This window comes from Tinamus guttatus, unplaced genomic scaffold (assembly GCF_059628265.1).
Source record: "Tinamus guttatus ecotype Peru unplaced genomic scaffold, ASM5962826v1 Tinamus_guttatus_pri_ptg000308l, whole genome shotgun sequence".
NCBI lineage: Eukaryota > Metazoa > Chordata > Aves > Tinamiformes > Tinamidae > Tinamus > Tinamus guttatus.
Genome location: NW_028288842.1, coordinates 6,033,174 through 6,048,670, shown reverse-complemented (window position 1 = coordinate 6,048,670; position 15,497 = coordinate 6,033,174). Strand labels below are relative to the sequence as shown.

General features: G+C 41.7%; 1 protein-coding gene across 1 annotated transcript in view; it reads right to left on the bottom strand.

Annotated features, from left to right (window-relative positions):
* Positions 1 to 14,404, bottom strand: part of SYT10 (synaptotagmin 10) — a 33,281-nt gene extending 18,877 nt beyond the window's left edge. The window contains exons 1-2 of the mRNA XM_088528454.1: positions 14,246 to 14,404; positions 2,987 to 3,344 (exon numbers count right to left, since the gene is read on the bottom strand). Of these exons, the coding sequence (XP_088384580.1) occupies positions 2,987 to 3,344; positions 14,246 to 14,396 (509 nt within the window). The 5' untranslated portion in view covers positions 14,397 to 14,404. The remainder of the gene's footprint in view (positions 1 to 2,986; positions 3,345 to 14,245) is intronic.
* Positions 14,405 to 15,497: the final 1,093 nt, after the last annotated feature.

The following is a 15,497-nucleotide window of genomic DNA, read 5'->3' as shown; positions in this document are numbered from 1 at the left end:
CTAAGCACCTCGCATTTGCCTTTGTACCTCTCGGGAACTGACTTAGTTAAATTGCTCAGAACCTGCCTTTTGAAGTTACAGATGGACATTTGAGGGAACTAATATCACAGAAACAATAATTTATATTACAGAATATAATATAGAATATATAGAGATTCTATATAATAGAGAATCCCCCCCCCCCGAAGTATTGGGAAGAGTGGTTCTCTAACACAGAACTAAAATGTAGTTTAATGTACAGAGCTGATGCAGGAATGTACCACTTATTGCGGTTTACTGGCTAACTGGGACTAAGGACTGATTTAAACAAAAAAATAAGCAGGAGTTTTTTTCATATTATTGAGAACCATTAAAATTATATAGTTGTAATTAAGCAAAAATACATCATATCCCTGCAGTAACATGTCTATGTTATATGTGCAGTCTAGAAAAAGTATTCAGGTACATTTTATTATTGCTGTAAATGGCTTTTAAAATTATTTATGCTTCAATTATAATGAGTTAATATGATTCCATTGCTTTTGTTAAGAGTTGGTGGCTGCATGAAGACAAAAAATGTCATCTAACTTTCACATGGCGGTCTGGCAAGACAGGCAGAAGATATGAGTAGCTATCAGAGAACTGGCTACAACTCTTTTCTTTGCACAAGCTCAGGTGAGACTAGTGTAGAGGAAATTTTAACACAACTCAGCAAACATTTCTATTAGATCTCTTGTCAACTGGGAACAGTTTGGAGATGCATTTTAGTTTCTCTGAAGTACAATGAAGAAGTGTTGCAGTGAGGGTAGTGTAAGGGAAAGCTATACTATTTCTGCTAAAGGCTCCCCTTTCTTTAAAGGAAGGGTACTGTGGTAGTTTTTAGTAATTTCGTGATCCAACATTCTGTTACACAACCAAAAAGTCGGTCCAAGTGTCCAGTCTTCATCTTATGCATTAAATTCATACATTAATACATAATTAATATGGACTGTGGGAAGTATAGGTCTCAGCAGGCAGGCAGCTTTGCGAAACAAGCAGAGTTATAGAAAAGACGCATTTGTTAGCACATAAAGGTGCATTTTTGGATTGTAAAAATGGTATATAACAAGCGTGCGAAGTTTTTCAGCAAACTCTAACAGAAGATGATGTCTCCAAATACTGTACTATTAATTGGCTACACCGGAATGGCTACTCGAGGGGAGGGAAATGCTTCTCTGAAGGAAGATTTGATACAAATAATATAGAGAAGATGGAAAGAAAGATCTCCCTTACAAAGTCACCAACCTGTGTAGAAAGAAAAGGAATGATAAACAGCTTTTTTCAGAAAACTGTCCTTTGAAGATAGCTCATGGTTTTAGGTCCTGGTCCAAATTATTTTGGAGGTCCGTGGGAATATCTTCCAAACTGAAACAACTCTGGACCATGTTCCTGGCATGTCTCTCTTTCTCTGCAGTATCACAGAGAACATCTGAGTTCATTTGTCAACTAGCTGGTTATTCTGTCTATTCAGGACATGACAATCTGACTAATTAAAGATTTACTTATTGGCACAAAATAGATAAAATTCTTTCTATTAATGTCCAGCTAGAAAATATCCCATTAAGAAATATTTTAGTCATACTAAGTTGTATTGGTTTTGATACCTCTATTTCCAATATGACAATTGAAATTTCAGTTGTCGTGCTAGCATTTTGGAAAAGTTTTTCAGAATATATCCCCTCTCTTAGCAAGTGGATACAGTAGTTGGAAGCTGGCATAGCCATGGCAGTGTAACTTAGTGCACTCTGAACAGACTCAACATTCAGGAGACAGTTCAGCTGCTAGACTCAGTTAGATCTCACTTGGCTGGAGGTCTCTAAATTTTGGTAGCTTCCTGCAGTTGCTTGTGGGCTGTTCCAGCATGCTGGAAAAGCTGAAAAAAAAGCACTTTAGCACCTGCCATCTCAAAGAATATACTGCGCTGGCAAAATATTATCATCTTAGCAGCTCACAAAATGTGTGTCCACTGAATGTAAAGAATGTGCCTTTTCCAATATTGGGGCACTGAAACTTACTGTAATTCAACTTTATTGCTTTAGCAACATGTGTTCACCTCACAGCCTAGTGAGTAAAAGCTACTTTCTATACTGCAATTCTATTCTTATTAGAATCATTATATAATATCACACATAATCCCCCCTTTCAACTTCATTTTCGTATTTGTGTTTACAAAAGATTTTTTTTTCTGATGTAGGATCCAAACTTTGTATCTCCTTGTTTATTTCTCATGCATTAAATCTGATGGGACTGTGTGTGGAGAAAAAAAAAAAAAAACATTTGATGCTATAGATCATTGCACATCTCTTTTTCATTGCATATCAACCTAATCTAGTACCTGAGGGAAAATAAAAGTTTCCTCCATTTCTCCTCCATTTCTCCTCCATTTTAATACGAAATAAATAACTTCAGCCCTACTATTTGCTTATAATTTTTTAAAAAATCTCTATAAAATCTGCAGTGCTTTAAGATGACTCCATAAGGATCTATATTTTTAGCCTAGGATTTTAATTCCTTTATAAGTGGCAAACTGTGTCTTAAAGATGTGTGCCATCAAAAACAAAGCTGTCATTTATTTAATGATGAGGGAAACTTTCATCTGCAAAAGCAACTGTTAAAGCAACAAAAATATCTCCCTGAAAAGCTAGACTCTACAGACTTGCAATACTTTAAAAATAACACTGACACAGCTTTTCCTGCACACAAAACTTAAAATGAAAGTGCCTGATGTAGTAACATATGTACTGGCAAAACAGCTGAAAATATATATTTCATGCTTATATGTTCAAAAATGAAAGTGCACCTTATTTTACATAGTATTTTGTTCACAGAACACGGAAGCTTTGGCTTAACATGACCGCTGTTTTACCCACAACTCAGCGAATAACCTAGGATCGGGAAGCTCTTGAGCTGAATGTTCTGGCATTTGTCTATTCCCAGGGCACATGCCATAAATTTGAGCGTCCCTTACCTTGATGATGACGTAGGCTCAGTGATCTGTCTCTGCATGCGTGCATGTTTGATTAGATGTTCTTTCAGCGCGTTCTGGACCTCTGCTGGTATATCAGGTGAAGTGTGGCTAATTTTCAGTGCAGCTTCAAGTACCTTTGTTGAAGGTTTCCCATTTTCTTTAACTTCCTTTTTCTCACAGGTCTCAAAAACCTCCGTAGGAGCACTGGAGTTGCTTTGAGGGATATTACTGACATTAGAAGTGAGAGGTTTGCTTCTCCAGCAGGGCCAGCACAACTTCCAAAAGACAAAAAGCGAGACTACGAGCAAGGCGAGCCCGCAGAAGCTGACGACTACTGCTAACAGACTCACTGAGATGTCTGCAAGGAATTAGAAACAGGAGACCATCATGACAGACAAACACGAAGAGGGGAAAAAAGAATGACACAGGTAAGGAGACTGAAGAATCTTAAATCATTATCCTGTGTAGAGTTTAAAAAATCTACTTAATATTTTTACTTTTTGCTATCCAAGCCGACACTTTTAATTTTAAAATGTGTCAGCTTCTCAAATCAACTTCACAAATATTCCATCCATTGTTGCTCAGGCTAGAGATCAACCACCAGCCACAAAATCAGATTTCTCAATAAGGAAGAGGCTACCCAAATGGTCCCAAATATGTCTAGCCATTTTTAATCAAAGGATGTTGGCTCAGGAACACATCTTACTCAGAATTAAATCACAGATAACATTTTCTATAGGTACACATAATGACACATCAGTTCTAAACATCCAGACTGAGGCACATTTTTCTTAATGACTGTTCAAACTTTTAACTCTGTGTACTAGCTACTTCAGAAACATGCTTAAATCTGATGTTTAATGGGCATAAATATAGTACAATCTGTCATAACTAAGAAATTGAGGTTAAATCTTAAACTGAGGTTAAATCTTAAATGATGCTAGATCAAGACAGCATGAATATTTTGGTGTCTAGAAGTCTGCTTTGAAACTGCAGCTAGCCTCAGAGTACTGTGTAGAGCACCAAGTTGTACAGGGAACATACCGTACATATTAGTTACCCCTGCTGCCCAGTATTTGACTTTTTCTGTCACAGTGGGTTAACATATCCAGTAGCACTGCCTAAGTAAGGAAAACAGATTTCATATCAACTAGAGTCTGCAAACAGACTCATATTTTAGGAGATGGTGGATCATCAGAAGTACCACTTAGAGCCCTAATTAGGAGTTTTATTACATGCGACATGTTTCAGTTTGATTTTTCCAGTATCATGTAATACCCTAGAATAAAAATTAAAAAAAAATCCTTTGAAAAGCAAGGCTTTTGTATATTTTAAAAACATTCAATAAACCCTGTTTAAATGTCCCTCAAGCGATGGCTTGTTGCTGCTTGTTACAACAAGTCTTGACAGTTTTACAGCTAATATTTTGCATCCATAGCTCCAGGCTACAGGCTACTAAATTGAACCAGTGGAAAAGTGCACCAAGCAGTTTGAGCATTTTTTTTTTTTCTAAAGGATCAGAGGAAGAAAAATAGTCCTCTAGGCACATATTGGCTCCATGATGTAGTGTGTATTTCACAGGTCACTTGTGGAGACTGAGCTTCCAATTGAAAATTTGGGAAGGGTTTTGTTGTTATTGCTGTTATTTTGTTCATTTGTTTTTGATAATGTGTAATTACCAGATACACCTCTCAGTAACAAATACTGAGCTCAAGCCCTTTTGACATAAAAAGACATGAAAGTAGCAAAAGAAAACAGAAAACGTAGTTAGTCTTGAAATTTGAAAGATTCAGTTCTGCTTAACTTTACTTCGTAGATGTCCTTGCAGTGTCATAGAGGAAATGACAGGAAATGTGTTTGATTTAAAGAGTCTGGCACAAACTGTGGCACTGCCCTGATCAGAGCTTTGCCTTCTTGGACATTTCCTGACAGTCCTGACAAAGATGTCGCCTTTTCTGTCTATAGTTAAATGTCAAAATGTAGCCCTTGGAATATGCACGTTCTCTTAATGCGAAACTTATATGGCAACTTCTGGTTTAAGATGCTTCTATAATATAAATTAATGCATAATTATAACTAATAATAATGTAACAAAAGAAGCAAACACTACTTTAGTGTGTGATTTTCCTAGAGAATTTATCCCTGGGAGAGGTTATTGGGTTATTTGTTTTGATCTACTCTTTGCTCTGAGACCTTTACTGAGCTCTGTACTTTCCATTTGCGCATGCCGCAACAATGTCCTATCTTGACATCAAGACATGAAAAGATGCTGGGTCTACAGCTTGTTTCAATGGTAATTGCCTTGTTGCAAATTTGTATCGCTAATTGGCATTTTGTAGTTCTAATTTAGTGTCACTGCCTTCTCTTATGCCTTTGTATGAAAGATTAAATAACAATTCAGTACTCATAACATATGCCTATGCAAAACACAAATAAACTAAATGCAGTAAGGAAAGAAACCCAGTCACTAAACCCAATTGCCTATGGCAGGTCATGGAACAGCTCTAACATGGCACAGTTCACACTCACCCTACCAGTTTCTGGGCGTGTTTCAGGAAATTATTCTCAATAGGCAGTTTGTAAGTGGTCTTATTTTGGTAGATGACAGAGTTTAACAGTGTGGATGAGGCTTTTACATGTGAGTTGGCCTCAATGCTGGAGAATGGTCATATGCGAATCTAATTTATGAATACAGAGGTAGATAATATTTTTATCCCAGTGAAATTTTTTTGATATCTGAAACAATTGAACTTTGAAACAAGTTGGAGAAAACTTTGGTTTTTGCTCATTAGCAAAAGCTAATACAAAGTCAAATTCATCCAAATGTTCATTAACATCTCTCTCACACGCATTAAAGAGTATTTTGCAATATATATTTATATATATTTGCAATATTTAAATGTTATACCCTGAGATGAAGATTTTTAGAACAGAAAGTCATAATTTTTCATTTAGAGTATGCTGAAACACAATGCTTCAACAACTTTGAAACAGTTGGAAACATTTCAAAACCGAAAGTGTGAAAACTGACCCCTTCTAGCAGTTTCAGTTTTGTTCTTCAGCTGAAGAACATTCCATCACAGCACTTCGAACCAATTCTATTTTAAGTTTCTTGCTGCAAGATATTTTTTCCAACCTTCAAGTAACTTGGTGTCTCTTTTAAACACCTACTCGATTTTTTCAACCTTTTCTTTTTATTTTTTTTTCTTCTTCTGTATTTCCATTGCGCTATTTCAAATTCTCAATCAGTCCCCCAAATCTTTATGGAAAATGGGTATTTTTTAGCTCAAAAGAATTGCATCAAACCACTGAACTCTCAAGAGCAAAAGAGAAAGTCTAAGAGCTAAGTTGATAAATGGTTTTATTCTTATACATTTTACACTTAAAAACTTACACTTTCTGCACTTGGTATTTCACCATTGAATTCCAGATCCCCCAAATATTGTACTATTTCATACAAAATACTTGAACAAAAATATGAAATACTATAACTGCCAGGAATTTGACTAAAATATTAGTTCATTACCAAAGAAAACTAATTTCACTGCAGCTACTGCAATCATTGCTAAAAAAGCAATCAGCATGTCACATAAATTGGCATAAAAACTAGAAAGTGTTGTTTTGTTTCTTCACTTCTGATAGTTGTTCAACTGAAATTTTTTTCAAGGAAATGGAAATTTTACTAGGAATTTTTTCCTGTTGTGTGAAGACTAAAGTCATCTGTAGAACAGCAGGCAAATGTAGCTTCCCTAACTCTTTAAGCTTTAGACAGGCAGCATCTCTTATATTGCACTTTTTACATGAAGTCTTGTTTTAGATGACAAAACATTAAAAGGCAGTTATAGAGACCGGGAATTTCTTCACATCCCTGGAATTTCTTCAGATCCTTATCAGGAAAACTTGGTTGCAAAGTAAAATAGGTAATGAACAATGGATGTATCATCAGAAAGATGTTGTATTCTATATATTTTAGAATTATTTAAAGACAGAAAACTGGTGGCAAATTCAAAGGCTGATTAAGTTTTTGGATGCAGATGGAGATGTTTTCATTCTGCTGGGACACAGCTAATTGCCAACAGTCTAAACAATGTTCTCACTGGTTTTGATGAAGGGAGAGGAAAAACATTTTGAACTGCATATTGTCTTCAGTGCTACACTTTTGCACAGAATAGGACATCTTTTCTGAACACTTATCTGGGAACATTATCTTTGCCATTCTTGTTTATAAGCCAGGTAAACTTATGAACATGGAGAAAATCCTGTCTTTCACACACCTCTTTCTGAGGAACGGGAAATATTCTTGTAAATTCAACAGAGTTAACCTTGCTTACAGTGATATTTCATTACATACCACTATCCATAATGTCATCTTCATAATCTTGATAAGATTTCCTAACTGAAATCGTCCTCTTGCTCACAGTTTTCCATTTAAAATTACTCTTTCAAGATGCTGAAATTTTAGGCCATTTTATATTTCTCATTTGAGAAGGTGACACCTATTTTGGGAGTGCTTGAGCTATATTTCCTTCAAAATCTCCCTGCATTTTTATAAGTCTCCTGAGAAACATTTCCACCTCGACATTTAATGTTTCATTAAACAAGTAACATCGAAACATGACCATTTTTTTTCTGGATGACTGGGAATGCTCTGAGCAATGGTTTCTATATTATGGCTTCCAACCACTTGCCTCAATCAAATTCTGCATACAAATGCATTCACAGACAGGCGTTCTGGCAGCCTTCCACTCTTCTATGAAATTACATTTAGTGAGTGCCCCGATGGCATAGAAACCTTAATGCATAGCCTGGAAAAGACACTCCATGAACACAGGAACTCACACGGAGAGTGACCAGAGCGCTGCGATGCTGCTGCCCGTGGGTACAAGCAGCAGGCAGAACAAGGCAGGGGTGGCCCACTATAGCTGTGTCAAACCACACGTTCGGTGCCTCTCGCAAGTCAGACCACAGGCCAGAGGATAGGCAGATGTGCTTAAGGTCACCTAGCTCCTGCCAGAGGTTAAAGGGATGAGGATGAGTCTGCAGGACAGAACTGTACCCCAGGCTCATGATCCACGACTGCTGCAGAACGCTACTGCACTTGTCCTTGTCTGGCAGGAGACCAGTCGTGCCTGACGCGTCTGCAAAGCACCGCGCTGAGAGCGTGCTCTTGCCAGCAAAGTGACCGCGGGAGCAGGAATTCCTGGGTAAAAAGGATTATAATCTCTTTTGGCCCACTCTCGCCATATAATGGATCTTGGTTAAAGAATGCTGCCTCTAACTTATTAAAACTCCTTTTTTTTTTTTTTTACTTTTTTTTCTTCTCTTGCTAATCATTCATAAGCAACTCCACTCTTCTGTGGGGTCTGTTCTGAATGCAACAGACTTCTGAAACATCAGGATTCAACTCATTCAAGTAAATTAATATGCCTATGATGTTCCAGGTTGTTTTTTTTTTTTTGGGGGGGGGGGGGCGGGAGGTGAGAAGTCTTTATCAATGTCTATATCCAATAGGTCTCCTTCTCATTCATCCCCATGTATATGAACTAGTTGGTACAACCCAACATTTCAGCTTTCCCTGGGGAAATTAAAAGAGCATCAAAAACTGTTGGTGTTCATTTTTTACTTGGCATTAGCAGATCTTCCACAATTACCTCAATTTCATCCAAATCCCTACAGAACGGGAACATAATGCTTCAGCATGCAAGTGACAGGTAGTGTCTTATTGCTTTCTTCCTTAAGATGAAACTTGTCTTTCAATTTGCAAAAATAGCTTATCATTTAAAAGTCTAGATACGACCTCCTCTGCTGTCCTCATGACATGTCCTCATGTTCTGTTGTGAATGTGCTCCCTCCTGTGCTGTTAATTTAGTCTGATTGATGTAGAAATTTGCTCAAAACAGCTATCACCATCTACTGGCTGGTTTATTGCTTCTTAAAGTTAACAGGGTTTTAAGGTCTTGTGTTTCTGAGGGACTGTAGAGGAAGTCAAAAAGAGTCAAAAAGGGTATCACTGATTTATTATGTCCCTGCAGGATATAATATTACTAATTTCTCATCAAAATAGTTTTATCTAATTATTGTATCTATTAATGCATCCAAGCATCTACACTTAACCAGGCAAAAATGAATCGCCCTTTTTTACATTTCAAACTCCATGTATGGGCTTTTAACATATAGCCTTTGTCATATAGCACGTATTTCCAGATGCTGAAATGCAAGGATTTCTTAAAAGCTTATTAGCCTTTTCCTGGCCTGATTTACCTTCTATTTTCCTCAATTCAGAAGCAACGTGACACAACAGCTGTTTAATTATGAGCCTCAGTACATGATAAGCATGTTGTATGCAATTAGAAAAGATGGTCCTCACTTTGCCTGACTGGGTCATCATTTTTTGCCTGCCGTGTAGGGAGCAAAATCTGCTGCACTGAATGCAGGACTCTCCTCTCTATTGCATAAAATGTAGATTATTTGTCTCTACTTGCAGGGCTTTTTCTGGCCAATATCCTTGTTAACTCTCATCTAATCTCAATGGGAGATAAACTCCCATCTCTGCCCAGCCAATGTCTGCCCTTCCTCTTCCTTTCTATTACCCCCCAAAAACTGCTTTGGGCTTGGTCCCATGCTGTTCTCACATTTATGAGGATGTCTCTGTAAACATCCTCAAGAATATCTCATTATCCTCTTCCAGACAAGAGGATGAAATGAAAACACCTCTGAGGCTCATAGGACAGTCATTAATCTTGAACATGCCATAGCTATAACAAGGTTCACACAGCTCAAGTGTCATTTCTGAACTGTCCTGCTTACATTTATTCAAGCCCAGCATTATGTAACAATAACCTCACACATATGATGAGACCCAGCAAAACACTGTGTTTCTATCTTCATCATCACAGATTTGACCTCCAGCTGTGTAACCATTGTGGTATTTTTTATTTGTGTTTCTTTGAAAAAAACATATAAGGAGGAAGCAGGAAGATTCTGTTGCTTAATTCCAGTTTCTACTGTGTATCGCTGTTGTCTGTGCTGAGTACTTCTCTGTTGTTTTGACTGCCTTCACATTTACTGTAAATAAATCTGGTCTCTGTGGTATGTTTAGCCCTCTGTTCTACCTTCCCGCTGCTGAATTGGAGGCACTTTTTTTTTTTTTTTTCCCACAGCTTGCTAACATTGATTTTTGGGAAGCATAGACTTCAGTAACCATACACTTACCCTGCAAACCTGGTTATAACTGTGTTGTGACCAGGTTATGAGTTATAGCATAAATAACTTGATCTGCTCCCAGGTCAAATGTTTATTATTTAACTTTATCACATTTGTCTATAACAAAAAGCTCAATTGTTATACAGAGCAGTTACTTTCTTACGAAGAAAACTGCCTTTCTTGTGCAGCATTCCTACGCCGCTCACAGTATGCTTCACACCCATCCAAGCTGTTTGCAGCCCCCCTCATGCTTGCTTTGGCACAACAGAAAAGAACTTGATAACCCACTACCGGGTAAATCTGTTTCTCTCCTGCAAAGGATCCAGGCAGAGAACTCAACGGTTATCCAGCTAAGCCAGGAGAAGGCTGGCTGTAAGTACACTTACAGCCTATATTAAATCTAAATATGTGTATATTTGTGTTTAAAGGAAACTGAGCTGAATGAGAATCATCAGCTGCCATCAGCAGGTTGAGAGCTGAAGAGCGAAACTGTAGGCTGGCTATGCCCGGGTGCTCTAGTGAGTTCTTATTACCCTTAGCCCCACTCCTGGGAAACTGACAATCATGGGGAGGGCTAGAAACTTGGTTGGTTAAGCTTCTATGACAATATAATATTTGAAAGTAGAATATTTAGGTGAATAATGAATAAACCTGTAGAAGCAGAGGCTCTCCGCATGGCCAACTTAAAAACTTACAGTCTGACAAGCAGTAGTCAACATCCTTCTTCAGGCCATTGGCTATAAAATGCCCTCCTGAAATGATACGTACTGGGTTCCCAGCTTGGTTCTAGAGACTGGTAGCCCGTGAGAACTGATCATGGGACTCTCAAGTTCTGCAGGATCAGTAGGCCAAAAAATAAAGACAACAATAGCAGTAGATGCCCTAATTTGCAGGGGGCATGCAATAGCAACACATTTTAAACACTTGTCTGTAAAGCAGGAGTCATGTCCTTTCACTACACTTTATGCAACTGGTTTAACTTTCAGAAATGCTCCCACATAGGACTTTGATGTATTCAGCTTCTTTGAAAATCAGGAAATACTTAACTGGCAAAATTGGAGTTCTTTATTATTAACCAGGTAACCCGATTGTAAATACAGGTACAGCCAAACTGCACACATGAAGTTTGAACATATCTAGCAAATACTTATTTTAGATTAGAGATTAATTTTGGTAGGTCCAATTCTGCAAGCTTCATTTCTTTTCCAGACGAATCCTTCCCATTATTTGACAAAGATCTTAATTATTTTGCTCAAAACTCTTGGAAGTAAAGACAGTGTCTATAAGAAAATCAGTGGTCCATTCTGCATTTTGCCAAAAACATTATACTCTTTAGAGGAAAGTTCATGGTGCCATCTAACTATATAAAGGTACCGTGAATGTAAATAGCCTCCTAATCTTTCCTCTTGAACATTCCACTGAGACATGACAATTAATAGCCCTTGTAATTACTAGGGCAGAAAATACAACAGCAGATGTTGCATCTTCACTAATTGTCTAATGCTCTTAGAAATTTGGAAGATTATTTCTCTCAATATCATTCTTTGATGCAAGTTCCATAGATTAATCATCCATTACATTAAATATGATTACCCATTCTTGACCCAAGTGGTGAGCAGTAAATGAGGGTTCTAAGGTTTCATTGCTGCCACTGGGAGGGAATAAACACAAATAAACAAAAGGAAAAAGCAAACTATTGAAGAATCAGAGATTTCACTGATGCAATCCTGTTTGTCCACAAAGAATGCCCAAACTCTTATTTCTCTGAGAATAAGAAGAACTAAACAAGATGAAGTTATTTCCTTATTCATTATCCCAAGCATCATTTTGGTTACCAGTGTACCTGAATAGCTCTTTCCTGATTCCTTCCTGCTGTTTTATTTTGTTGTGTTCTGCTTCCCCAAATCCATACTCCCTATTTTTGCTTTGTATCTCTAGCTTCCTGTTCACTGTCTGTGTTAGATTCCATTATGCTATTTCTCATACCTAGATAAAACCACAAAAATCAGTGTCCAGCCCCTGCACTTGCCAAGGAAGTGCCTGGCAAATGGCACCCTGCACATCACTGTTTGGAAACAGAGTAAAATTGACAGGAGTACTTAACCATTGCTCCCTTCTTCCCCCAAAGAGCAGGAAGAACTGCAGCTGCACGACCCCAGATGCATGCGTTATTTACTCAGCCACAGAAGTATATGGTTTTGTGGCACGGACTTTCACACCAAACACTACTATCCTTTGTACCAGGCAAAGACGTTTCAGAAAAACAAACAAGCATTTCTCTGTCTTCATTCTGTGGCTGAAGTTGTAACATTTAACATTTCCGCCTTTAATGAACTAGAGCCACGCATGTTCAACACCATGGATAACATTAACTTTATTCACAGAGACGAACAGGAACTCTCCATGCATTTGAAGAGTAGAAGAGAGATATCTCTACAGTTATGTGTTCACCTTTCAATAATTTCTCTCAACCTAAACACTGTAATTACAGCCTACACTTCATAAAATTCATGAGAGTGTGTATTTACACACACGAGTGATGTAAATATCCTCTCTATCCAAGTTTACACATTAAAATACTGCCAAGTCTCAACAATGACTGTCTGTTTGTGCCTCCTCTGGAGTCAGAGAGTATTTTAATATGCTTACTAGAAGCATTATTAATTAATGAGATGATGTTTAATTTAACTTGAGTGTAAATACAGTTGACACTCATCATCTAATAATGGTTTCTGTTAGAGAAGGACAGAGAAAACGAGGTTAGGAACTCAGCCGAGATGTGACACTGCTGCTTCAAGCCCCTAGTCTGCCCATTACCACCTTCTTGTTGTCCAACAATTTCAGGTCAGGTATTTCACATGTAAAACTCCAACAGCACTCTTGACTTTGAATAAAAGCAGCTCTTGTTACTATAAGCAATGCGACAGCAAGGCAAGCATTGAAGACTCCCGTTTTCCAAACAGCAAACCTTGCTTTACTTTATGGGACATCATGCATCCTTCACGTCCCATCTATTTATACCGAAAGCAGTCGCTCCAACGCCTAACACTGACGCCCTGTGCAGTGATCTCTACACGCCAGTAATGTTTGCAGAGACCCGGTCTGTTTCTCTACCTACCCACCCCCGCCCCGTTAAGTGATTTCATTTTAAGGCAGCCTCCCACGCTTTGCACCGTGACGATTAGCAGCCACGAAGCGCCACGGGAGCTGCGGGAGGCGCCGAGGCTCCTGCCCTCCCGCGGGGACCCCGCGGTCCCACGAGCGGCGCCGCCGCCGCGCAGGGGCCCGGGCCCCACGGGCGGCATCCCTGCTCCGCTACCAGGACACTGCTCCCCGCCCCTGCAGTGAGGATGAGAATAGCAAGGAAAAAATAATAGTAAGCAGCAGCTGTGGCAGCAAACCCGCGGCTGAGGCACATGCTCAGGACCAGTTGCTTCCAACGACTTGTCAGTAGTATTTTTTTTAAGTGTGCTATTCGTTGGCTGTGGCACAAGCTGTCTAATTCCTTTGATACACCGACAGACCAGGTTACCGAGCACTTCAGGCAGAAATTAAGCACGAGAACTTGGGCTAATTTTCAAGCCCCATCTTAAACACAACAAGTAAGTACTGTGCAACGCCCTGGCTCCGGACAGCACCGTGCAAAGGAGCGGAGCCAATGCTAAGCGACCCAGTGAAGACGGAAATCTTCTCTGGGGAGCAACGATAACGGGGGGTCAAAAATCCCCGCTCTGAAAATGTTCCTGCTTTCGGGACGTTTGAAGTTAGCCCCCTCCCCAGCCCGCCTGCACCGGTCCCGGCTCGGCTGGCACCGCGGGGCCGGCACCGCCAAGATGCTGAGGGACGAAGGGACACGGGGGATGCTCACGCCCCAAAAGCCCCTCGCGCCCTGAGGGGTTTCGTCGCCTCTGCCTCCAGGAGCGCCCCGACCCTTGCGGGCAGCGCGGGGCTCCGCTCCCCCGCCGTGCCCGGGCGCGCCACGAACTGACCCCGCAGCCCCACGGGCGGCACCAGCGGCTCCCCCGGCGCCGGCTCCGGCTCCGGGCGGGCTCCTACCTGTGCCGCCGATGCCCTGGCGGGCGGTCTCGAGGGGGAAGATGCCGGCGCACTTGTCGCGCTCCACCTGCCCGCCGAGGCACAGCTCGGAGATGATCTGCAGCGCCTTGTGGCACAGGCTGCCCACGCCGTCCTCCGCCGGGAAACTCATCTTGGCCTCCCGCGGCCGCCTCGCCACGCCACGGCCACGGCCACGGCCACGGTCACGGCCACGGCCAGGGCTACGCCATGGCCCGGCGCGGGGCGGCGGGGCCGCGGAGCGCCGCCCGCCTCAGCCGCCCGCCGCGCCCGCACGGGCAGCGCGCGCCGAGGTGGCCGCCGAGCGGGCGCGCTCTGAGCGACACCGGCCGCCGCTCCCAAGAAGTAGCGAAGAGGGAAGCGGGGGGGGGGGGTGGCGGGGAGAGGAGGGAGGAATGAGGAGGAAAAAAAAAGTAGAGAGGGAGAGAGAGGAGAAAAAAAAAGAAAAAAGGAGGGAAAAAATACGGCTCCCCCTTAGCAACGCCTTTTGTGCCTAGCGGGCTTCGGTAGCGCTCGCCCAATGGCGGCGCAGCCCGCGCGGTCGGGGGGACGAGGGGGGCGCAGGTGGCGGCGGCCGAAAGTTTTGCCTCGCTCCGTGCCCGCCCTCGAGCCGCCGCGCCGCGCCGGGCCGGGCCGGGCCGCGCCGGGCCAGGCAGGGCGGGCCGGCTCCGCCTCGCCGCTCCCGGGGCCGAGGTGAGGGCGCGCGGCGGCGGGTAACGGCTCCCGACGGCTCCCAACGGCTCCTAACGGCCGCTGTGGGAGGGCGGGCGCGGGTCGGCAGGGAAGGGCGCGGCGGCTCCCTGGATTTTCTCCTTCTGGAGAGGATCCGAGCGCGCCGCGGCCGTTTCCCCGCAGGCTCCCGGGGGCCGGTGCCCTGCGCGGTGCGGCCCGTCCGCAGAGCAGCGCAGCGGGCAGAGCCGCCAACCGAGGCACCGTCCGCACCGCGGTCCGAGTTGTCCCCGCGGTGTCTTCAACGTGCGAAGGATTTAGAGCAGCCCTCTGCTCGTCCGGGATAGATCCCGGATAAGTTAGGAAATTGTTTCCGTGAAGAGGTAAAAGTCACATATGCTTTAACATACTTTAACAAAAGAAAAAAATCATATGGCATATGCTGCTAACAGTCCTTTAAATTATTAGCTACACAGCAGGGAACGACCTTATGCTGTTAATTTGGTGATATACTTACTGATATCCTGATGCATATGTTTTATATTTCTGAAAAAAAAGCTCTTTA